General features: G+C 38.9%; 2 protein-coding genes across 4 annotated transcripts in view; both read right to left on the bottom strand.

The window, feature by feature from the left end:
- The window catches only part of LOC145641820 (peroxisomal 2,4-dienoyl-CoA reductase [(3E)-enoyl-CoA-producing]-like), a 29,196-nt gene extending 4,296 nt beyond the window's left edge, over positions 1-24,900 (bottom strand). For 2 of the 3 annotated variants that reach the window (XM_081692790.1, XM_081692791.1), the window contains exons 1-3: positions 24,615-24,897; positions 22,691-22,850; positions 62-231 (exon numbers count right to left, since the gene is read on the bottom strand). In XM_081692790.1, the coding sequence (XP_081548916.1) occupies positions 62-231; positions 22,691-22,850; positions 24,615-24,803 (519 nt within the window). In that variant the 5' untranslated portion in view covers positions 24,804-24,897. Of the gene's footprint in view, positions 1-61; positions 232-22,690; positions 22,851-24,614 lie in introns of all 3 variants that reach the window. The other variant, XM_081692792.1, reaches the window with a different exon arrangement.
- On the bottom strand, positions 706-3,326 carry LOC145556031 (uncharacterized). The gene has a single exon (XM_081617714.1). It carries the CDS (start codon positions 3,249-3,251, stop codon positions 1,914-1,916), a length of 1,338 nt encoding a protein of 445 aa, XP_081473840.1. The 5' UTR covers positions 3,252-3,326; the 3' UTR covers positions 706-1,913.
- Positions 24,901-25,402: the final 502 nt, after the last annotated feature.

Here is a 25,402-nt window from a genome sequence, read left to right as displayed (position 1 = left end):
AGAATACTGGAAACAAAAAAATGTATTAAGGGACCCAGATATAGCATTTTTTACAACTAACCTTGGCCGCAGATACATGAATTTGATACCAAGAAGCTGTGTAATGCAACGTCGCACTTATATTCAATATTAGTCCACCACTGGATGACTTTCTTCCTGGCCCCCCTTTCTTGAGATATTTTAGTGCTTCATGGCACATAGTGAATGTCCCAACAGAATCAATATCCATCACTGCAGAGTGAGAAACGTATGCAGTCAGTGGGCAACATAAAAAAAAATTTAAAACTTCAAGAAAATTGATGTCCGCACTAGGGGTATTATTGATTTTAAAAAGTGCATGAACTTGAGCTCCACCTGACTTGAATAAATTGCAAGCGCATTACAAACTCAAGCTTGAATCGACTCAATGAATTCTAGGTTTGAACTTGACTCAAGATAGACTTGAAGATAAACGTCAGTTAGTTTAAAATAACTACAAATTGTATTAATATAAAAAATGTTTGAATAAAGAGGAAAAATTAACAAATTTTGAGTTTGTGTATTTTACAAATATATTTATCAATTCGCATATTGCTATAGCGATATACCAGAATAAGTACTAAACTAATAACTGGGTAAGACAAAAGTAAATGTGATAGAGGAAGCAACACTTCACTTAGTTTTCTATCTTAATAAAATAATAGGATACAAATGAGGGGGCTAGTGTACATCTTGCTTACATGTTTCTTCATTTTTTAACCGTACTATGTGTGGAGGAATTGGATTTTAATTGGAAATAGCAAACACTGAGACAACACGACCTGACTTGACACGAAAAGCTACGGGTTAGTGCCAAGGGTTTACGACCCGTTTAATTAAACGGGTTAACACAACATGACATGACACATTTAATTAAACGGGTTAACACAACATGACATGACACATTTAATTAAACAAGTCAGGTTGGTGTTGAGATTACCAACACAAAACCGAAACAACTCAGCCCGCCTAAGAAACGCAACTAATAATTTAGGGTATTGACGATAAATCTCTTGAAAGAAGCCAACTCTTTTTAATATAACACGACAAAGAATCAAACAAGGAAAAAGTATATTAGTATTAAGGGTTTTCACATTTTTTAGTATATGGTCACCACGACATGACAAGTTTAACTAAACGGATTGCATTGGTATTGAGTTTTCCTAACTAGCTTATTTTCAAATATGAACACAAGCACGACACAATACAACACGCTTTCCAACTCTAATCTTAATGGTGGAATCGTGCAACAAACGTGGTGGTTCAGATTATAATATTTGGTCGGAAGGTTAAATCGATAGATATAGCACAAGGCTCGGGTACAACGTAAATGGCTTTAGGCCATCACTCTCCAAGACTCACTACAATAATCTTCTGGCTGCTTTCTTCTAACTTAGGCTATTCTATTTATACTACTTGATTGCTACAAGCTTTGGCCTACTGCCTTGATTGTTAAGCATTTACTACTATTTGTCATCTAGCTAAATTACCACAGTAAAAGATAAAAGGCTGCCTGCAATTTCAGAACTGTTGCTGCTCATGGTAATGGGTTTGTGTTGCCTTGTGTTGCTCGCTGTTTCTGTCTTCTTCTTCTGTAGGTCAGAATGTGTGGAGGTGGTGGTTGGTGCATTGCAATACTCCCCCCCAAAAGAGCCACCTTGTCCTATTTGTTCTGCCATACTCGCCGGAACCCCCATCGCCATAAACTCTCCCTCAGCGCCCTCCTCCTCCTCCTCTACGAGCAGGACACTTAGTCCCTTAGCCGTGCACACGTGAGTGGGCCCGGTCCAGCGGCCGTCACACTTAAAGCACAGGCCCTTGGCCATCTTATCTTGCATCTCTCTCTCCGTCAAACGCCTCACATTTCTGCTGAATTGGGAAGAACTGGGGTTGGTTCAGTTTTGATTTTGGTAGGTGTAGGTCTGGTAGTTAAAAAAAGCTACGGAGCTCTGAGTTGCAGAAGTATTTTGTGGGTTGGAGTTTGTGGAGTTAGAAGGCTGGTTGTGTGTTGTGTAGGATCCAGATCCAAGAGGAGTGAAGGCTGAACTTCTATTAAAAGAAAAATAGGGTTCAGTTTTGGATACAACCGTACCCGTTTTCTCGCTACCACAGACCCGATTCCGTTCTTTAACCCGAACCGCTAGGTTCATGGCATCTTCTAAAGTTAATGGGTTTAGCAACCGGATTTCTGCCATAATTTCCTCCTTCAATCCCTTGATGAACTGCCCTTTCATCACGCTCTCTGGAATGTCCACCAATGGTGAGGCTTTCTCGATAAACGCCCTCCGATATTCCACCATTGAGGTCGACTGAAGCACCGCGAGCCACTGCTCATGCAAACTCCCTGAGTTCATCGGTTGAAACTGGGTTAAGATCCGTCCCTTGAGATCCTCCCACCCGATCAACGGTCGGCGCCTACTCTCCCATTGGTACCACCTTAACGCGTCGCCATCCATGGCTACCACCGCCGCTTGGAGTTTCTCCACCTCCGTCAGCCTATAAAATTGGAAGTATTGCTCTCCCCTAAAGATCCAACCGTCGGGATTGGAGCCGTCGAAAACCGGCATGTCTAGCTTGCGAAACCTCCGGTTGTCGCGATTTTCGTGGTTGTTGATGGGGTGGTCGTTGTAGGGGTCGCCGTGGTTATGGAATCCCCCACCAGCACCGGGGTCCCAATTGCCAAATCTGAGCCTGTTGAACCCACTAGCACTTAGCGGCGGCGCATTGCAGCCACCTGCACCCACCCTGCGGCGGTTCATTAGAACCACCTGCCCCAGCGGTGGCTCCTTAAGACCACCAGCACCTAGCTGCTGCTCCACTTCCTCGTCCACCGCGATCGGTGTTTTCCCCTTGTCCTTCAAGGTCGCCATCATTCCTCTAATTTCGTCGAAAAAATTGTCTCGGTTGTTCTTCATAAGAGCGTTTTGTTGGTTCTGATCGTCTCTAATCCGATTCATGCGACCTTCAATTTTCTGGGTTGCTTCGTCAATGGAAGCCAAGTTCTTGCGGTTGGACTCTTCGATGGCTTCTCTGTTTTTGCGGGCTGCCTCTTCTTGATTCTTGTTGAATCTCTCTGTCAATGTTTTCTGAATAGCCTCCATACCCTCACGGATTGTCGTCATCAAGATTTGCTGAATGGAATTTTCACCATCCCCTACCTTGTAACTGATCTCTAAACGTTCTTTAAGTGCCGTAACTCGTTCAACGGTAACCGTCGGGGATGTCGGAGGCATGTCGGCTTTGATACCAACTGCAACGAACGTGGTTGTTCAGATTATAATATTTGGTCGGAAGGTTAAATCGATAGATAAAGCACAAGGCTCGCGTACAAACGTAAATGACTTTAGGCCATCACTCTCCAAGACTCACTACAATTATCTTCTGGCTGCTTTCTTCTAACTTAGGCTATTCTATGTATACTACTTGATTGCTACAAGCTTTGGCCTACTGCATTGATTGTTAAGCATTTACTACTATTTGTCATCTAGCTAAATTTTGCCTGCAATTTCAGAACTGTTGCTGCTCATGGTAGTGGGTGCGTACTGGTCTAGGACTCAGTGCATGTGTGTGCTGCTGCAAGATATTATGGTTCAGGATAGGAAAAGTGGTGGCATAAGACGTGGGAATGGTTGGGAGATGATGATTTCGCATTGCAGCATGCTGGAAACGACACTCCTGTGTTACAGAATCTTTCTTCCAACGACTTTTTACTTTCTTTACAATTGAATAAGTGAGAGTCCTGCAAGTGATATATCATAAATTATAAGAAAAAACAGAATAAGTTTTGGGCTTATCTTTACACGCTGACAACTTGGTTTAAGACATGCAAATTCCTCCTGACTTTAATTTAATCTGTCATGTTCAAGTGGCTTTTGGCTAGTAAGTCTTTATTTTCTAGTATCATGTGATCTCTATTGTAAGGAACATAGAGTTATGTAATTTGCCTTCATATAGAGCTCATTAAGATGGTTTTACCATTTCATGAAGCTCGGATGCTGAACGTTAATTAAGCCAAAAAAAAATGTGTAAATGTCACTTTCTGATCAAGAATGTTTTGATGACTAATGAAGTGAAAAGTTTGCCTTACAATTAATTTCATGTGTTTAGAAGAGTAATTTTAAATCTTTCAAAAAAAGAAGAATAATTTCAAAAGAAAGAGTGTTTCCATAATTTCAATGAATAGGTCTAAATTAAGTTTGTTAGACTACTTAGGCCAATGAGGCTTAAAAATAACAGAATAGAAAGCAGAAAAAATAAAGAAAATAAAAAAATAATAATAAAACAGCCTAAATTTTCAGCAATTTGTATTTTACATCTCAAATACCGTTCTCACCCCCTTTTGACAAGTGACATATAATGTCACTTCAAGGTTAGGTTTCGTGCTTGTTTTTAGCTTGTTTTAGTAGCTTGTTTTCATTGTTCGTGCTTCACTGGTAAATGGTGAGTGCACGTTTATGCTCATTTTCTTAATGGTTTTCATCCATTGCCTTATCAATCCTACTCTCCCATTTGCTTTGCTACCTTTGTGTAGGTTTCTTGGGTTTCCCAAGTTCATTAAGAGGTTGTTTGGCCAAGCATGGAATGTAATACCCCATATTTTCATACGTATTTTCTAATTAATTAATTAAGAATTATTTTATAAAAAGGGTATTTTAGTAAATTCATTATTTGAAGCCAAAATAATATTTGAATTTTGGCGCCAAATATAAGTATTTAATCATTTGAATAATTAATTATTTTCGGATTTCTAAATTAATAATATAGGTTTAAGTATCTTTTTTAAGGTCGGTCCATATTTTATTATACTATCTATTTCAAGAGAAATATCTAATATACAATATGTATTTAACTAATTTTGTTTCGAGGTTATTTGTGTCCCTCGGGAGAGTTACAGCTCTAGACTGGATTTAGCAAGGACGCCCGTACCTATAAGCCCGTACCTATAAAACAAACGGAGCACCAAATGGTCGGTGGTGCGCCTCCGAAGATTAAGTTAGTACGGTATTTGGAATGAAACGTGCGGAAATTAAGTTATCTGCTCGGATTCCAAGCTCAGTAATAATTGCAAGAAGTAACATGTCCCCATAAATGAGGGGAATGTCCCTATTTATAGGGTCCTTGGGAAGTGTGCCCTCCCTAGGGTTTGATGACTTAGGGTTTAGGGCACGTCGTTTTGCGGCGCCCTCAAAGTTTGGGCCTTGAAGGCCGCCTTTTCAGAAAGGGATATCTGAGTGACACGTGTCACGCATCTGGAGAGGGCGCCTCCAGGGCGACACGTGTCGCTCTCTCATTGGTCCACTTGGGGGTATTAAATACCCCAAATCATTTGCCCCTCACAGGTGTCACGTGGCATGCCTCGTGGCGCCTGTGACAGGTGTTGGCTTTTAATTGGCCGAGGATTTTACTTTTACTGTTCACCTGAATCTATTGCGTGAATCTTTGGGAGAATCTTTGAATTTTTTGTTTTTGAAGAACTTTGACTTCTTCAGCACTCGGCCAGCTTAGTTCGTCTGTTCCTACAGACGTCCCTGACCGGCGCCTCTTAGTACCTTCTTCTAAGGTAACCGCCTGACCCTTACTTTACTTATTTCTTTGTGTTTTTTCTTTATCAAAAATGGTTTCCCAAACGCACCCGCCACAGCCTAGATTAGCGATCAGCCGCTCACCGGGGACGGCTGAATCTAGAACTAGGAGTGTCAAATGCTCGTTCGAGAACTTTCCTTTGAGTACATCTCCAAATCCGACAGCTGTGCCCCTACAGGACACGATGGCTAGAACAAGGCAGACGACCAGGAGATATAGGATGGATGGTTTTTGGTACCATTCGGAGAGTGAGACAGTTTTCTCGGATAGCTCCATTAGGGCGCCTGTCTCCGAGATTAGTAAAGATCCCCCTAGCAACGTCAGCACTCCCAGCGACTCATTTTTAGAGGAGTGTTATGAGGAATATGGAAAGCCCGAGCCGAGTGAATCGGTGTCGGATGCTGAGTTGGGGGAGGCCACTGCTGGCACCAATCGGCAAGCCCAGAAGAAAATTCTAATGATCATCCTCCAACAGCGCCTCCGTTGACTCGGAGGAGGCGCAGTCGAACCTTAAGACTGCCTGAGAGTCCCTCTTTGTTGAGAAGGGAGAGGGCTGGGAGGAGCCGTCTGCTTTCAGGCGACATAAGCGTCTCCTTATTACTTGCACGTCGCCAAAAGTAGGCGGAAAACAATGAAAGAGGACCTTGGAAAATTTATTTCAGCCCATGTCATGGGACATGGGTTCTTGCTGTCCGTGTCGGATGCTATGGACACGGTCACCTAGCATGAGATGGCCAGCTATGGTGACCAGTGCTACGAAGCAGCCATCCAGACAGGGCTGCGCTTCCCTCTTTATCCGGTCGTGGAGAGGATAATGGATGGATATCAGCTGGGTATTTGGCAACTAGCCCCCAATTCTTGGGTTAACATTCTGGTTGCCGCCTGTGAGATCTGGAGGTGGAGCCCAGCTTCGAGGCGTTTGCTCATATGCACTACCTGAGCAAGACTTTAAATTCAAGCGGGATCGGCTGATTTACTCTAACCAGCCATACCCGTTATATGATGACCCTAGGGAAGGAGAATAAATGGAAGGACCGGAGGTCCAAGTTTTACATAATCTCTTCCCCAGATTTCCAAAAGAACAGGCGGTACAACGGCTGACTCAATATCCGCCCCTCATGGGAAGAAAGTCCTTCTGCCTGTTCCCAGGAGGAGACTTTTGATCGAGGCCTTTTTACTGTGGCCGTCCGAACAAACAAAGAGACAGGGTCAAGGATATTACCCCCCAAAGTTATATTCCCCGATTTGAGTGGCTCTCGGACGGGACGTACTTTGCCGCCTGTGGCCTTAGTATAGAGAAGCCGAGAGGTAGCTGGCCGCTTGAATTTATCAGCTTTGTTACCCATATTGTTTTTATTCATTTCATTTCTAACTATTATGTTGTTTGGTGCAGACATAGCTGTTAGAGCAAATGGTTGATAATTGAAGTAATTAGCAAAGAACAATTAAGAAACTTGATAGTAAAAGAGACAAGAAATTGGAAGGTGGGAAAATCCTTCAAGCAATTACTTGAAGACTATAAAACCCACCCAAGAACAAGGAGAATGTTTGTATTGATTTCAATTAGTGTTTACAAGAGTAATCTCTCACTAATTTCCACTCTAAAGCACAAGGGTTTCAAGAACAAAAACCCTAGCTCTAATTGTGTTTCACTCAATTTGGGGATAATGAACAAAATAAACCTTAATAGGTATTTATACCCCTGACGGATTTGGACAGGGTATCAGGTAGGCACGGACGTGCAAGCCCAGATAACTCATTCCAGTAGCTACTGCTCGTCTGGAACTGCAGCAGCACGGACGTGCCATATTTGGCACGGACGTGCAGCTCCTATTCGCGTCAGCACAAACAGCTCATAGTAAAACAATTATAACTTCCTCGTTTCTTATCGGAATTAAGCTTATGACCTATCATTGGAAAGCTCTTGAAACAAGCTTTCACCTCAAAACTCCAAGTAGTTTGAGAGATATGCCCAGTTGAAGTTGACCCATCCAATGCTTCCTTTCTTAACACAAGTAATTCATCCTCTTAGCTTATATGCCAAGCCTCGATTGATTCTCGAGTCACATTCCAACAATTCTCCACCTTGACAAGATAATCAATCATGTCATGTAACCACAACAACCATCCGAAAAACAACGGATGTAACCAACATCTTCAACAAAGCTGAAACCACCTACAAAAGGTGTAACCATCCTTACAAGGGTGTCAAAAACAACATAGCTAATAACAACCAACCAAGTTTGAGCAATGCTCAAACTTTGCAACCGGCAAAGGCTTAGTTAACATATCCGCCGGATTCTCCGAAGTATGCACCTTCCCTAGTGCTACCTTGCCACTAGCAATAGTATCTCGAATATAGTGATACTTTACATCGATGTGTTTTGTCCTCCTATGAAAAGAATTTTGATTTCTGGCCAAGTGAATAGCGCTTTGGCTATCACTATAAATCATAGGAACACATCTCTCCGACCTCAACTCTCCAACAAAGCCACCAAGCCATAAGACTTATTTGAACCCCTCCGTTAAAGCCATGTATTCGGCTTCCGTTGTTGACAAGGCGGTCACTTCTTGCAATGCCGACCTCCGACTAATAGCCGAACCACCGAGGCAAAACACATACCCCGAAGTGGACTTCCGATCATCAAGGTCACCACCATAATCGGAATCCACATAACCAATCAAGTCATCTCTATTCCGCCCATACTCTATACAAGTGCAAGAAGTACCCCGCAAATACCGAAGAATCCACTTGACGGCTTGCCAATGTGTCTTTCCGGGATTTGCCATGTACCTACTTACCACGCTTACGGCTTGAGCAATGTCTGGTCGAGTACAGAAAAGCTGCTAAGTTTTTTTACTTAGCATATTTATTGAAAACGGTATTATCCGCCTGTCTTGCCCCATAGCCAAAACAGGCGGTAAGGTAGCCTCTAATATGAAACAATAGCCGTTTTCCGCCTGAATAGTCGGAAAACTTAACGCTTTTTCGATTTCAAGTTAAATTAAATCAAACGACAGCGAGCGCTGCCTTAGCACATCCGGTAGGGCCGCTTGTTGTATTTGTAAAGCAATGTGCCATCCAAATGGGAAATGCTTCTCCGCGACGAATTCGAACGGATGGACGTCGCCAGTTGTCTGACTCATGTTGGAGCAGATAGTCGTACTCATGTTGGAGCAGACGGTAGTTTAAATAATTTTCATCCGGCCATTAGCCTTGTTTAACAAATAAATAGCCACTAAGTCATTGTCTTAGCTTAAAATAAAGAATAATTAGCTGCTAAGTTATTAACTTGGCTTAAGGATAGGTTTTAGGACGACTGTTTTGGTGCAGTTGGGTCCTTTCCTGGGTGTTTGCTGTAGGGGCAGACGGTCCCTTAACCATTTTAAATTTTAGAGTGTGCTTAGCCGTCTGTGCAGGCGGTAGCTCATAAAATCTCGACGTTGTTCGTCTGCACATTGTGCAGGCGATATTTGAACATCGTCATTAGTTATAATTTAGTTCGTCTGCACTATGTGAAGCCGGAACGATAAAGGGTAAGTAGGATCCGTCGGCACATAGTGCAGGCGGCATCCTTCATTGTTGTGAGCATGGTCCTTCTGCGTGCGTGCAATCGGTCTCAAAATAAAGTAAAATAAAGACAAGTATGAAACGAAGGTTATATTTCATTAACAAGTCAAAAAACTTTACAAAATTTCAGAAGTAATACTTCTTTAGGTTATCTACATTCCACGTTCTAAGTAGCCTCCTGCCGTCAAGTGTTTCAGGCAATAGGTGCCGCCTCTTACTTCTTCGGTAGGAGTCTTCCCAATTTGGAGTTAACTCCCGTCCACATACACTTTCCAAACCTGATTGATAGTGTCCAGCTTAGTCGGCCTTGTCATTTCAACAATAAAGTCGGCGAATGTTTGCCCCTTTATTGCCTTCCTTGGTTCGAAAGTGATTTCCAGTCCCTGCAACTCAATAGCCCATTTGAGCATTCGACCAGTTCAAGGTCGTCATTGGCCGCTTGATCGGTTGGTGGTGTAGACCGTGACTGGATGTACCAATAAGTAAGGTTTCAACTTCTTGACAGCCATGTAAAGGGCGAGACCAAATTTTTCGACCATGGGGGAACGAAGTTCCGCGTTTCTAAGAACGTGGCTCATGAAGTAGACCGGGAGCTGGATGCCGTCTCTTTCAACTAAGAGAACAGCGAGGGCATGATCTGAAACAGCCAGATACATATAGACCGCCTCTTTAGGCAAGGGGCTGACTAACCTCGGCAAAGAGTGCAGATGCGTTTACAGCTTTTGGAAGGCCGTCTCAGCATCCTCTCCTCATTCAAATCTAGTCTTCTTCCTGATCGCCGGGAAGAAGTAGAGGCACTTGTCGCCTGACCGGCCCGAGTTTTTTGGACTTCCTTAACAGTACGGGGCGATTGCATGTCGATTACCACCTGTATTTTTTCAAGGTTGGCCTCTATCCCCCTTTGGTCAATCAAGAATCCAAAGTCTCAGACTCAACACTAAAGACACTTTTTTGGATTAAGCATGACCTTGTGGTGCCTGAGGGTGGCGAATGTTTCTCGGAGGTTAGCAAGGTGATCCTCCCGATTTGATTAATAAAGACTGAATTAATCATGCGTTGGAAAGTAGCAGGCGCATTCTTCAAACCAAACGGCATCACATTATAACAGAATAACCCCTGATGAGTGACGAATGTCGTCTTCTCTTGATCTTTTTTCCACAAGGGAATCTGATGAAAGCCTGAATATGCATCCATGAAGCTCATTAGGGCATGTCCGGCTGTTGAGTCGACTAGACTATCGATCTTTGGAAGTCGATAGCTATCCTTCGGACATGCTCTGTTTAAGTCAGTGTAATCCACACACATGCGTCAGGTACCATTCGGCTTCTTTACAAGCACAACATTTGCAACCCATTCAGGGAAGTTACATGGCCGCATGACTTCTTTCCTCGCCATAGTTTCTTTTCTTTTGCCGAATGGGCTTCTTTTTAGGATCCACAGCAAGATCCGGGCTGATGTCTGGCATCTCTTACACTTCAAAGGCAAAGATGTATTTGAATTCTTTGAGCAGTTGGTGCAAGCTTGCGCCCAACTTAGCAATAGCAGCCGTCCCCACCTTAACATCAATGTTCTCACCAGCCGGCTTGGGACGGAGGTCGTCTTGCTATTGCTTCTCTTTTTTTACCACCACCAACGGAGTATGCTTTCTCTTCTTAGCGGCTGGTGGGGTCGAATGGTCATCCTTGATATCATCAAGATCTATTGGCTCTTTGCCCTACCAACTGCAGCTGTCGCAGGCTTGACGTCCGAGAGATAGCATTCTCAAGCCATCATCTGGTCCCCGTTTAGGGAGCCAATAGTCCCATCATCCTTCTCATACTTGACAAGCATGAGATTGCACTCGTTAAGAGTGGGTCGGCCAAGGATAAGATTGTAGGCGGTCAGCTCTTCAACCACTAGGAACCGGATGGTCATGTGTCGACCGCTACCTTTCTCCCCCACTTGAATGGGCAAATCAATGCGTCCGACTGGATGCACAACTCCTCCCCCAAAACCCACAAGGGGATGGGAGACATCCATCATACTATCCGGCCTGTATTTGAGGTTGGATAGACATTTGCGGGATATTTGAGGAGCTTCCTGTGTCAATCAAGATTCGACCAACCAATTGGTTGGCCACTTTACATTCTATGACCACAGGGTCATCATTCGGCCGACGGACTTTGCCCTTGTCCTTTTCGGTGATGATGACTTCAGGGAAGGCGGATGTGCTAGCCGCCTGTCCCTCATCAACAAAATGGACCATCTTTCTTATATGGTCCTTGTTGCCCCGGATGGTCGGACCACCACCGGCGAATCCGCCTGCTATTGTATAAACCGGTTCCTCATCCGTTTCAGAGCTGATAGCAGGCTAGGGAGTCTTTTTGCTTGACTGCCCCAGATTCGATTTTGAAGCCACTTTGGACTTCACATAGGATTTCAGCGCTCCTTTGTCGGCCAGACGGTTAAGCGTCCACTTGAGGCTAAAGCATTCATTTGTGTCATGGCCGACATCCTCATGGTAGTGACAGTGCTTGTTCTAGTTTCGATTTTTAGCGGAACCTTTCATAGGAGTCGACTTCTCTAGAGTCAGCCGATCCTTAATCTCCATGAGGATGGAGTAGCTGTCCTTGTGGAACTCGTACCTTGGGACGTACGGCTTCCACTCTTTCTTTTTCTCCTGGGCTGGCTCATCGGAGTTATCAACCGCCAAATCTGTTTTTTCTTTTTGCTCTCTTCTGCTAAGGAAGCCGACTCTCCTTCTGTCGGTCAAACTTCTTAGAGTCCGACTGTACTAGAGGAGCAGAGCTCGGTCGCCTGTATATAAGCGTCCGCCTCCATCAGGATTCCTAGGAGGGTGAAAATTTTCTTGCGGACGAGTTCGAACTTGAAAGTTGACCCGTCCTTCAGACCTTTGAAAAAGTCTGTATAAGCCACTTCGTTAGACAGTCCTTAGGTCTGAATTCTCACCGGGTTGAACCGCCTGACATATGATCAAAGCCCCTCTCTATCTCCCTGCTGCACATGGCCTAGATCAAGGCTCGTTTTCTTTACAGGGATGTTCATAGAGAAGTTAGAAGCAAACAAGAACGCAAGCGTCTTGAAACTGTTTATGCAACCAGTCGGTAGATTGCCAAACCACTGCTAAGCTATTACCCAGCAGTGTGGCCGGGAAGCATCGACACCAGGCGGCATCATCCAACCCCTGTAAGTACAGGAGGTGGGTGTATGCCAAGAGGTGGTCTAGAGGTACCATCATAGGTTCCAACCATTATATTTTTCACCTTGGCCGGCTGTTTAGCCTAGCCTCGGCTATTTCCCCGGAGAATGCATAGGGTTGTTCCCCAAGGTTTTGTAGCTTCTAGCCGAAGCTGCCAGTCCAAAGGCTGGTAGTTGTATGCCGCCTGTCCTTCGAAGAAGGCAGGCTGGATGTAAGGCAAAGCAGGCGGTCTGTATATTGGCTAAGCCATATACTGCGCCGAGGTGATTACATGAGGCCCCGACTGTACGAGAGGACCGCTTGATGGAGTCTGTGGAACTTCCTCACCGAGGTATTCTGAAAACTATCGTGATAAGCCGACGTAGAAGCCGACTCCGACAGCTGCTGATTCCTTAGCCGGTAAATGTGCTGACATCAGGAAAGGAATTTTTGGAGCAGGAAACTAGGGCCGAGCCTTCTCCTTTGGAGCAGGATGAGGAGTCGGCTGTCGATCCCAGATCGACTTTTTCTTTCCAGACTCAGCAGGCTTTGTGGCCGATTGTTCCTTTCTAGGAGCAGTCGTCCGCTTGTTGATTAGTCCCTTAATTTCACCCTTAAGGCTACTCATGAATTTCATGAGCTCATCACGAGTGACTGGCTGATCCTGCCGCCTGGGAGGCATCAATTAGCTTCCCTGAGGGCTTACTTGAGGCTCCAGGGGGCCTGCTAGGACCCGCCTGGTTAGCATTGCGCTCCCGCCTGTCTTTGTGACGGAGGCGCTTAGAGATGAGTGACCCGTTTGGGGCCACATAGGTTTCGGCGTCTCCATCGTCACCTGAGTCATGGTCCGTCTAGACCTCTATTTCTTCCAGAGGACGGGTGGTCTCTAGAGGCGGCACATGTTCTTGAGAAGCCATCTTAGAGGTACTCTCCCCACATACGGCGCCAAATGTTTCGGGGTTTTTTGTGTCCCTTGGGAGAGTTACAGCACTAGACTGGATTCAGCAAGGACGCCTGTATTCAAATACTATTATTATGAGTAGTTTTAATTATATAAAATCAAATTTTTAATAATGTTTATGTTGAAAGGTTCATGTCCATATAGCCGGGAAGTTTTAATTTAATTATTTGTGATTATTTGTTAACCTTATATTGATTAAGGTTATATTTATTTGTAGGGTGTGTTCAATCAAGGTTCTTGAGGTTCTTTTTGTGTGGTTTTGCTAGCAAGAATCAAGGTACGTTTAGGTGGCTAGATACCTTTGAAAGTAATTGGTTTGAATAACATGTTTTACATGATTTGATTGGTGATTGAATTAAATTAGTTTTGAAATTAATTATGTTTGAAGGTATTTATTTTAATAAAAGTATTTGAATGATTGATTTTTAAATCATGTTTTGAATGGTTTGGATTACTTATCGTGTTTAAATAATATTGGGAACTATTGGATATTAAAAGGATTTATTAAACCATTGAATTATTATTAATGTTTTATAAACATGTTAGTAATCCCACTATGCGGATTTGGTTTATTGATAAGGCCTTGGACTTTGTATGACCGGGTCTTTCCTCAAGAATAGCCTTGTAATATAAGGAGACTAGCTTAAGGGGTGTGCACACTTGGGTGAGGAATTGGTTCTTATTAAATGAATTGGTTTTATTAACTATTATTTTGAATATTGAATCATTGGAATCAGTTTTGGAATAATGAGTTTTGAATGTATTAGATTAATTATTGGAATTGGTTTTAAAAGCATGTTTGCAAATAAATTGAGTTTACACTATCTTGCACTTATCGTACTTAGCATATTTTGCTAATTCGTATTTCTTATTTGTTTTGGTTCGCCCTAATGGTCGGTAGTGTTGACTACTTTCAGGTGGAGTCATGAATGAGCATATGGGAGTCATGGATTTGCTTCACCTAGTTTAGGAATGTTGGTCTTGTCTTAATTTTTTAGCACTCACAACAATGTTACTATTTTTATAAGTATTAATAAAAGAAAATTGGGTTTCCGCTGCAAGTTTTGTTGTTGAGTTAAGTACTTTAAGTATCCTTGCGTAATCAAGCGGAGGTAATACGCCCAAGTCTATCTCTACGGTATAATTATACGTATTATACTAGTATTTCCGTAGAGGGAGATTTGGGGGTGTTACATGGAAGCCTAGAAAGAAGCATGAAGCTAAGGAGGAGAGTGAAAGGAGAAATTGCAGGCCGCGCTCATGGGACCAGCACGCCCTCACCAGTTATGTAAAAAAAGACTCCAAACAAACTGATTCCTTCATGCATGGACTGCATAGTTAACTTGGATCTTGAGCATATTAAGGGTTAGGTTTGGGATTATTTGTGATTAACTACTTTACTTTTCATGAATGGCCAATCATTAGTTGTAATTGGGTGAATTGACCAAGGACATAACGATGGTGTGATCGAGATTCATTGAAAGATTTCTTTTAATTGTACCTTGTTGTAAGCAAGCTTATGATTATACAGTAATCTTGTGTGTATGAGAAATCAATCAACCCAAATAGGTTGATAGGTTGTTGATTGTGCTTTAAATCATCGATAATGAATTTCTTAGTTCACATCTTATTCTCATTTCCTATACCCTTTGTGTTGCTTGAGTGAAGAGTTATGCTTCACCCATTTCCTCAGCGCTTGATTGATGTGATTACTTCGTTCATAATATCTCTAGTTTTTGTTTAGTGTGTTTAGTTTAATCACTTTAGTCAGTAACAAGCTAGCTAAATCTCCAAACTTTACTAGATATGTTAGGATTTATAATTATTTTGATTCTTAGGGTGTTTTATTTGACAACATAAAAAACCCTTCACCACCTCTCTCTTTCTCTCTCCAATTAGAATACCCTATTTTTCTTCCCTCCCCTTACCACAAAAATCCATCCATCTCCTATGCATATTTTCATTCTCTCTTCTCTTTCACTTTGAAACATCAATCGATATTTTTTATTGCTTCAAATCTTCCTATAAAATATCTCTTTATCTGTAAAAATAACAACAATTCTCCAATCTCACTTACTTGAGATCAATTTTCCAAAAATACCAGCAATTGGAAAACACAAAATGAATATCCCATTTTCATTACCAAATCCAATTAATCTTGTTAAGACATAAAAATATGTAAATATTATTTGTCCATATTAGCTTTCTAATATATTAGAGTATTGTGTGTAAACCCTAGTATGCTGAATAGAAGCCTCCAAGGAGAATTATCCTATAAATCTTCCTCTCTTCATCCTTATTGGGTAACTTGCATGCAACATTGCTGCCTAATTACTCCACCAAAATCAAACCCATCTTTGAGTTTCTTACGGTAATTGAGAAGTTTTTTATTTTTTTTTATTTTTTTTTTTTTAAAAAATCCCAAATGAGTTAATTATGTAAATTTCAATCGAATCACAAATTTGCTATGAATTTGACACTTTTTTTTTTGGGAAAATTGTTTGACTCTGATGTTTATTGCATCAAATTTTGAGCAAAACAATCTGATGAATGCATTTGGGCAAATGAGTAATTTTATGTAATTGAGTTCATCTAAAACAAAGAAGTTTAAAATTTATTGCACATACCTGTAAATTGGTTATTGTCTTACTCATTTTGAGATAAATGAGCAAAATTGTAATCCCCCGTATTTTTTTAAATAATTTATAAATGGGATTTTATTTCATTTATAATATATATTTGTATTTTTCCGGAATTTCATTTCAAAAGTTTCGATTTTTAATTTGGGTCGAAAATTATTTTGGTACAAATTTCTTATACATACATTCATTCTATAATTCATGTCCAAACAATCAAAGTCTAACCCAGTTTACTTTCCTAATTGACCCGTAAATTTTATGAGGCCCAATCTTACTACTTACCCTACAACTCTCTCCCCTATAAATACCCCATACATCCCCAAAATTTTCCCCACACAAAAGGTTAGTCTTATTTTCTCCTTTGTTTTATTAATTTGTGTAATTATAATTATTGATTTATGGATTTTGATTTTATTGTTGAAATTAATTTAATTAGTATCAAATTGTATTTTGATGATTAAACTTTATAATTTCAGATTTTAATTGTGTTATATATTTTCAGATTTTATAATTTATAAACCTAGGGTTTTAATTTAATCAGATCACGATTTTAGGGTTTTTACGAACAATTGATTTAGGGCTTTTATAGTAATGATGTTTGAAATTTTGGTGATTATAACTACTAATTAGTTTAACTTAATCCCAGAATATTTTGAACACGTAAATTCGTGTTTAAAGTCTTAGATTTCCATTCGTTAATATTAATCCCGTTTTAATCCCGATTAGGTTCTGAACTCATCCGATTTTGATAAAAAAAAAAAAAAAGTAGTGTTTTCCATGTGGAAACAATGTTTTAATAAAGACTCACTACCTTTAGTAGTGAGCACCACCCTCTCGTGGCCAAATTCAGCCTCTAAATATGATTTTCGGGCAGTTTTTGATTTTTAACGAAGTTTTTTTTTATGATTTAAATTTTATCCTTGAGTTTTAAAGGGTTTTTGATTAATTTAAAATGCTGGAATTTTATTTAAAGTAGTATAATTGTGATTTTAATAAAAGGGTGTGATTACCCATTAAAAAGGAGTTTAATTAGGGGGTTTTAAAATAATTTTCAAATTTTTTTTAAGTAGTCTAAAGTAAATTTAAGTTGCTAGAAATTTGGTTAAGTATTAATTTATTGTTGTTGCTTGCTTTCTAGGAAGTGATTATTTCTTAGGAGACTTTTAAGTGATTAAAAGTGGCACAAAAGATTGTTTATACGAGGTACGTACGTGTCTACTTCGTTGTAAGTAGTATCATGTTTAGGTACCAAAGAAAAGAACTTAGTTTCATGATTAGAGAACACTTGGATGGAAATTGTTTGGTTATATATTTAATTAATTCATGTATTTATGTTTATGAGGCATGTTTTGGTGAATTAATTATGCTTGTATGGAATTATGGATGCAAACATGTTGAATTATATTGGATTAATTGTTTGTATGGAATGTTGATACAAACATATTTTATTGGATTGGTTTGTTAACCACATTTGGATTATTAAAGGATTGGAATTGAATGGTTTAAGTGGAATGAATTTATTAATTATTCCACAAGGTTATTATTTATTTATTTATTACTCAATCATGACTTGTTAGTATGTTAAGTAAAGGTGGATTAAGCCGAAATGGCTAGGTGGGTTGACTATGTTCAACAATTTTGAATAATTTGGAAGTTTAATGGAATTAAAGGTCAACTTGTGATGTGATCACCATTGTCCTAAATAAGATTAAAAGTGAATTGATGTATGATTGTTATGTATGGTCTTCTTGATTGAGTCGACTATTAATTAAAATTGTAATCACGTAAAGTGAAACATGGATGAGCAATAAAACTCTGGAAAGCGTGCACTTCTAGAGTATTGACAATTATGGGTTGGGGTACACGGTGGTAGCTCGTGGCTTTCCGAGGCTTGTTTGAACATGTCCTCTTCTCTTTTGGTATTTACATTTTTATTTTATAATGAAAGTTAGATGGGATCCTAGACTAACTTTGTGAGAATGTAGTCGCGCCCATTCTTGCATCGCGCTAAACTTTTATTTTAAATGGTCATTTGGGACCAAAATGATTTGATGGATTGGACAACCTCATCTATTGCTTACTCCAAATTAAATTAATTAAATTAAATATAAAGAGTCAAGTGTTTGGAATTGATTAGTAAGTATGTTGAGTCGATTGAATTGTTTAAATGTGGAGTCTTGATTAATGAATTCGTGTTGTATGTTTATTTACTTTAATGAGTTGAGCATGCTAGGTTTGGTATGTTGTAGCTTGTATGTACTCAGCTTTGCTGATTGCGTGCTTTTGTGTGTTTTCTTTTGGTCATGGCCTTCGGCTTTCAATGACCCTGTGATGATCCAATTATTACACTTGTATTATTGGGGAGCAATATTGCACAGGTTAACTTGATGATGTGAAGTTCGGTGATTTGACATACGCATTGTCAAGGGATTGGTGTGAGATTGAGAGTATTCGTTCTTTGTGTTGAACTTATTTATGTTTTACTACTTTAATTATGTTTTGGGACTTCGATTATTGGTTTGGTTTTAAATAAGGGCCTTTATGGTTCCAATTTGTAAGCTTTGACTTATTGGTTTTCTAAATTATATTATTTTAAGATTTAAGTTGGATTTCCGCTGCAATACTTTGATAAAGCCTTAACGTTTTAACACGTGGCGGTAACATGCCAATGGTTCTCCTCTATTTTTATTTAAAGTAAGTGGTTTGGAAAAGGGAGAATTATTGGGGTGTTATTCTTAAAAATGGCATTTTGTAGACATGCGAAAGTGTTAATTTTAAAAGGCGCAAATGGTCCTTGCAGCCTAGGCGCGAGGCGCAAGGTGAAGGCGCGCGCCTTTTGTATGCAAGGCGCATGTATTTATATATTCATTTCAAATTATTTTTTACTTTGTACTTAATTACCAATTAAAAAGATTCATTATAAATTAAGTAATGACATATGTAAATCCATCATTCTTCAACTTATAACTTAAATCTTAGTTATTTTCCTTGAGGCACAAAGGCGCGCCTTACCAAAGGCACTTTGAGGCGCATGAGGCGCGCGTTCCGTAGGTGATTGAGCCTCGCCTAGCTAAAGCCCATTTCCTGGGAGCGAGGTAGGCGCGCTTTTTAAAACCAAGGCAAAAGTTCTGCTCATATATGATTAATGTAAGAAAGTTACAAAGTCGTGTTTAAGAATTTACTCATTATATCGAATAACCAAAATTTTGTATATTTAACGATCAACAATTAAAATGTTCATCAGTTAATGTTGCAAGCTTAGATTATTTAGGTTGTTTTGTATTTTGTTTGATGAGATGATTTGATGAATTAGAAGGTGCTGTTGCATAATGCCTTTTTGTCTATATCGTTGTAGAGTGGTCTCTTTGGTTGGAACGGAAAATAATTGTGTAGGAGCTAGACGATCCGACAAATTGCCATGGGATAGAGTTACACAGGCTTTAGTGGGCTCATCAATCATATAGATCAGGCTTACATGTAACAGCTTCTTAAGTTAGAAAAAAGCTTATCTTCCTACATGCTCTTCTTATTTAATTCAACGCAAATTTTCTTCTCTTATTGAAAAGCTATATTTTTTTGGGTTAAATTATGCTCAGAGGAGCATAATATATTTTGTGAGACTCAATATAGGTTTAGGCATTTTGCTACTTTATCTCTCAGTATATTGCAGATTGAACACGCTAATTTTACTAAATAAAGCAACGCCATCCGACTACAAAGAAACACTGAAACTTATTAACCCAAACCCTTAAACCAATGACCCATAACAAACAATGAACTCATTTAATCTACTAGAAACCACCCAAGGCAAGGAGACCATGGACTCAATTCAAATTTCACAAATATGAAAGATGTCACTTAAGATGAGATGTAGGCTTTTCCAACCAACAGTTCATTTTTTGAAATGTGTTTATCAGATTATTATTATCAATTTTGATAATTACATTTCTATAGCCATGCTCTACTAGCTGCAAACAAAAATATTCTTTGTGTCTGCCAATCAGCTACTAACATATCATGAAAATGCCAGGTAACGCCAAGCTTGGACATAGCTGCATTATCTCGTACAACCACACTCAGACCAAAACCCATCAGGAAAAATCAATGAGCAGCAGCAACAGCAATGAAGAAAGGGGGAAATTGAAAGGTAGAAGCTTTTTAAAGGTTTGTTTTATCCCAGTAAGCAAATAAACTCCTTGTGACTTTCTCAATACCCCCTCTCCCCTAAATCTCTTCAACACACATTGCAGTTCACCTTCCTTATCCTCCAGCAAACTCACTTGCTTCCTCTACAAGCAAATCCTATACGCTAAAAATCTTTCCACTTTCCCTATACCCAATGCACTACGATGAGTTGAAATCCCTCCTCCCTATCCTTCTTCAGTTCCCCTAGCAGCTTATCAATATAGGCAATGTTCCTAAAAAATCACTCCATGGAAACTTCTCCTATTTCTACATTCTACCTCCCCAAATAGCCCCCAATATGACACAGATCTGCAATGTATTATCACATTCATCCTCTTAAAGCAAGCCCAAACAAGGTCCACAAGGAAATAATCTGCTCAAAATCCCTATGACACTCTTCCTAAACCAGCATAATGAAGACACAACTCCTCCAAGTGTGTAATTTAATTTCCACCATTGTCCATTCATGAAAGAAAAACTGTACAATAAAATTCCCCAAGAATAAAAAAAACTTGTGAAGATCCAATCTAGGCTGGTTTGGGTTCCACTATACGCCCTCCAAAAGAAAATATATTTTGATTCTTGTAGTGTTTTAAGTTTTTTTCTATATGTATGAACAACCCAAAGTTGCAGCAACCCCAACTCAATAACCTCTGCGCAAAGAAAGCTTAGTCAGCTGAACGACCAGAATATTCCCTGTCCTCTAAACTCTAGCAAATGTTATCGACAGAAGAATGAGAACTCAATAGTATGATAAGGACTTGTTCCCTCTCAAATGGAAAGGTCCGCTAAATCTTTTCTATATACCAACAGCCAGAATTCTCATTGATTAGCTCACATACCATCAAATTCTCACACAAGTTACCTCTAGGCAAACTATCCGTGATTGAGTTCTACAAATCCAAGGACTCGCCAAACTTAATCTGTAGTCCACCATACACACACCATCTCATTCCTCACTATACCACCCATTTTAGCACCCTCAAACACCCCATCATTTCTAGCTAAGATAACATCCAGCAATGACCTCAAGAAATCTATTTCTGGGAAACATCATGCCCTTAACCTTCCAAGGAAAAACTGTGGGGCATACGACGCCACACGTGCTTCCTCAAAAGCGCTGCATTAAACATCTTCAAATCAAGAAAACCAAGACCGCACGCTGCCTTGGTTCTACAAAGTTTCCTCCATGCAGCCCAATGCATCTTCGGCTCACCTTTCTTTTAACTCTACCCAAAATGTGAAATCAATGAGTCAATGACTGTAGTTCATCTGAAAAGAAAGGAAGGAAATAAGGTTCGAATTGGATGGACCGCTACCTTAATCAAAACTTCTCAAACCTGCTTTACAAAAAAATATACCTTTCCAGGCTTGAAGTCTTCTTACACACCTTTTCTATAATACCTTTACTCCTTTAATTATAACCTTAGATTTTCCAATAATTATTGGAGAACCCAAGTATCTATCATCAATATCCAGAACCTCACTCTAAAACCAGCAGCAAGGATCCTCTTTCTCTCCTTTATAAGATGATAGTTTTATCAAGATCCATTAATTGCCAAAAGCCTTTTTCATACACCTACAAGTCACCTCATGAATAACCCCAACTTTCTCAACATTAGCACATGCAAAAAATGTACTACTTCCTCCTTTTTTCATTCGATGCATCACTTTCAAATTCAAAGACTCCTAGGCAATTTTTGGAGATGAAAGAGATAGAGAGAAAGGAAAAAGTAGACCTATGTGATATGAGAGAGATAGAGAAAATTTATTAAACAAAAAGGAAAGTGATAAATCTAAAAAAAACTTCCCAATATAAAAAGTGATGCATCTAAAAAAAACTAAGTAATATCTGCAAAAAAAAAAAAATAATAGAGAAAATGCTAGCCTAGGACATTTTCAAGAAGGGAGGGGAGATCCAGTGATGCGAGAGGGAAGAACCAACTTTAATTTTATTACATAATGTATATTTGTCTTCATTTCATTTATTATTATTTTTATTTTATTTTTTTTGTTGGGGGCTGGGGGATATATATGCCTCAATTCTCAAAAAAACTCAAGATTTGAATGGTATGCTAGAAACTATCTCTGAATGTAGACTCGTGAGTTTGTTAATGAATAAGCTACTGTTATGATATAAAGTGGAAAATGATAAAAGGTGAGTGACGATGGTTGGAATTTTGTGCTTTACCTTGGAATTGTTAGGTAGGATCTCTGGATGTTTGTTAGATTTGCAATGTGATAGGCATGGAAATTCATATATGGATACATGTTAAGGTTTTAGTATTGTAGCTTTTACAATTTGTTTTAAAATAAGAAATTTCTTTTTTCCAGTCTAAAAACTTATTTCTAAACACAAACAACACCCATTGCTAGTCATACTTTAGATTTCAAAAGATCATCATGCAAATCATTTCCTCTTGATGATAAATGACTTTGTATAATCAAGAAGACAGTATATACTCATAGAAGTGATATGTCATGTCATAATTGTGGTGCTTGAGGAAGGAAATCATGCCAGCCATTTGAGATGATAGAATGGATTAACTCCTAACCTGTTCGAAATCCATTAGGAGATAAATCCTCTGCAGACGCAAGAAAATTACCAGCTGCAGCATTTACAAGAATGTCAATCTGCCCATAATGCTGGAAAGTTGACTCCACTACCCTTCTTGCATCTTCCAGCTTTCGTACATCCCCTTCAAACCCAATGGCCTGCAGATAACAAAGATATTGATGCAAATCAGGAGAAAAATTCTACAGGCTAAGGAGTGAAAAATCAGAACCATATTCAACTATTACATTCTATAAACTACCAGACAAGCTCCGCTACATACAGTTACGTCAAAATTAAACTCTATCTACATACAAATGCCAAAATAAAAAATTATAAAAAGGACAGAAAAGGGAGAAGGGAGAGACTTAGTTGTTGGAAAGTACAAGATACATTAGGTTAAGGTTTCATGCTTAAAGCATAACAACCGCCGCATAAATTAAGCAGGACCAAAATGAAAAGTCACCACATGTATTAAGATTGTCCAGCACCTTTATCAACAGGTTTCATTGCAATAATCTATTTAATGAGGTTGGTTTGCCTCAACTCTAATCACGTCTACAGGAACAATTCACCGTACTTCTGTTGTATTATTTTCAGCTAACTTTCATCCAAAAATTACTTCAGGAAGTAGTCGGAATGAGATTATTATCTAAAAGGAAAGTATTTAACTTTAAAATAAAGAACTAAATCGCAACATCTCTACCATTAGGTCTATTGCAATAACCTGCTGTGATACCAGCATCAAAAGCTACCCTACCATGCATTAGCAAGACAACTTTTTCTACCCATTGTAATCTGCAAATTCCTCCTTCAACGGCTCGTTAGGTAACCAGTTATATAACAATGGTAACAGTACTGAATTTGAGTGTAAATTTGGAAAGATAATCAATATTCATTACCACGATCACTCAAGATAACCCCCAAACAGTCTATTTTTCTTCCTAATCTCCCTTTCACATCTAAAATCACCTCCCAAGTTATAATGGATGGTAATCAATAAAAAGAAAGGCTTAGGGGATGAGTTTGTCCATGAAAATTATAGGTTGTTTTCCATATTACCCTGTATTTAATTCACATTACTGCAATTTTTTACCGGATACCAAACGACTATATAAAACAGCCCAAACGCCTGAAAGGTTACACAGTTGAATTCAACAAAGCAAAGCTCCATATTAATGATTTAATGGAGCCACATAGCACCATGAAAGATTTCAACTCCACACAGAAATACACGAAACCATCTATAGGAGAGTTAAGAACAAGTTCCCAAAGCTACATACTACCACAAAATGACCTGCCAATATAAACAGGAAAAATAATAATAATAATAATAAAGTCCAAATTAAAAGGTGCATCAATCAATCAAAGCCATAATCCCAAAGTAGGGTCTAGGTCAGCTACATGAACTAAAAGTGATTATTCTGTGCATTCATTGACAAAATTCCCAAAAAAAAAAACACCCAAAATCAATCATTTCAATTATTTGCTTGTCAAATCCACCTAAGAAGAAAGCACAAGGCCAGTCAAATTCTAAAAACAAAATAACATAAAAGTTATGAAATCTTGATAAAACAAAAAACACCCAAAATTAATCATTTCAGTTATTTGCACCTCAAATCCAATCCGCCCAAGTAGAAAGCACAAGACCAGTCAAATTCTAAAAACAAAATAACATAAAAATTAAGAAATCTTGATAAAACCAAAAACAAATTTAAAATAAAAATAATAATAATAATAATAATAATAATAATAATAATAATAATAATAATAATAATAATAATAATAATAATAATAATAATAATAATAATAATAATAATAATAATAATAATAATAATAATAATAATAATAATAATAATAATAAATAAATAAAAAAAATATAAATAAATAAATAAAAACCCATTCGAGGTAAGGAAGGAGAGTACAGGAATGCCAAGGGAAGCGAGAGACGAAACCGCAGCATCAAGGGCTTGTCTACGCCTGCCCATGATAGCGATAGAAGCACCATGTTTCCCAAACTGAGTTGCAATCTCAAAGCCAATTCCAGATCCACCTCCTGTTAACAGCGCCACTTTTCCCTTGAGTACATCTTCTTTGAATGGAGATGATTCCATTATTTTGAGTTGATAGGTGGAAATTGAATTGGTTCAGGACACACCAGTTATTATGATGATTTCGATGATAATCGTAGATTTGATGATGACAAATAGTGTCTAAACAAGTTATTGGTTCGGGGCAATGTCAAATTTATAATTAAGTTTGATCAAAATTAATAAAATAAGGGGGTACTAAATGCAGAATACTTTTTCTTAAATGCAGAATAAATTAGTTATTTAAAAAAGCTTTTATTCCAATTCTGCCTTTATTATAATTTAATCCTTTACACTCTTACCTATATAATCATAATTTACAAGCATATTTAAACATATTCAACCTTTCATCTCAAACTTTAACACAAAAGGTAGCATATATTACTTGGGCTAAAGCCCCATAATTACAAACTAGCTATTCAAAGCAGTGCGTGCTTCAAAATGCACTCTTTGAATAATATAGACAACGCAAAAGTAAAAAACTACTACTAGAGTATTGTTCAACATATAATTGTTTAGCATACAACCCAACAGAATACTAAGGATTAGGCTGAGGACGTAAAGCAGAAAGATCATCTTCATAAGCAGCAATACAGCCGGTAGGCACACTGTAGTGAGGGGTG

This window comes from Chenopodium album, chromosome 8, assembly GCF_948465745.1.
Source record: "Chenopodium album chromosome 8, dcCheAlbu1.1, whole genome shotgun sequence".
In the NCBI taxonomy this organism is placed as follows: domain Eukaryota; kingdom Viridiplantae; phylum Streptophyta; class Magnoliopsida; order Caryophyllales; family Amaranthaceae; genus Chenopodium; species Chenopodium album.
Note: the sequence above shows the minus strand (reverse complement) of the source record. Positions and strands in the feature narration are given on the sequence as shown.

What these genes read in the sequence shown, in the direction of transcription:
- LOC145556031 (XM_081617714.1), bottom strand. Translation starts at nt 3,251, where the DNA reads ATGCCTCCGACATCCCCGACGGTTACCGTTGAACGAGTTACGGCACTT.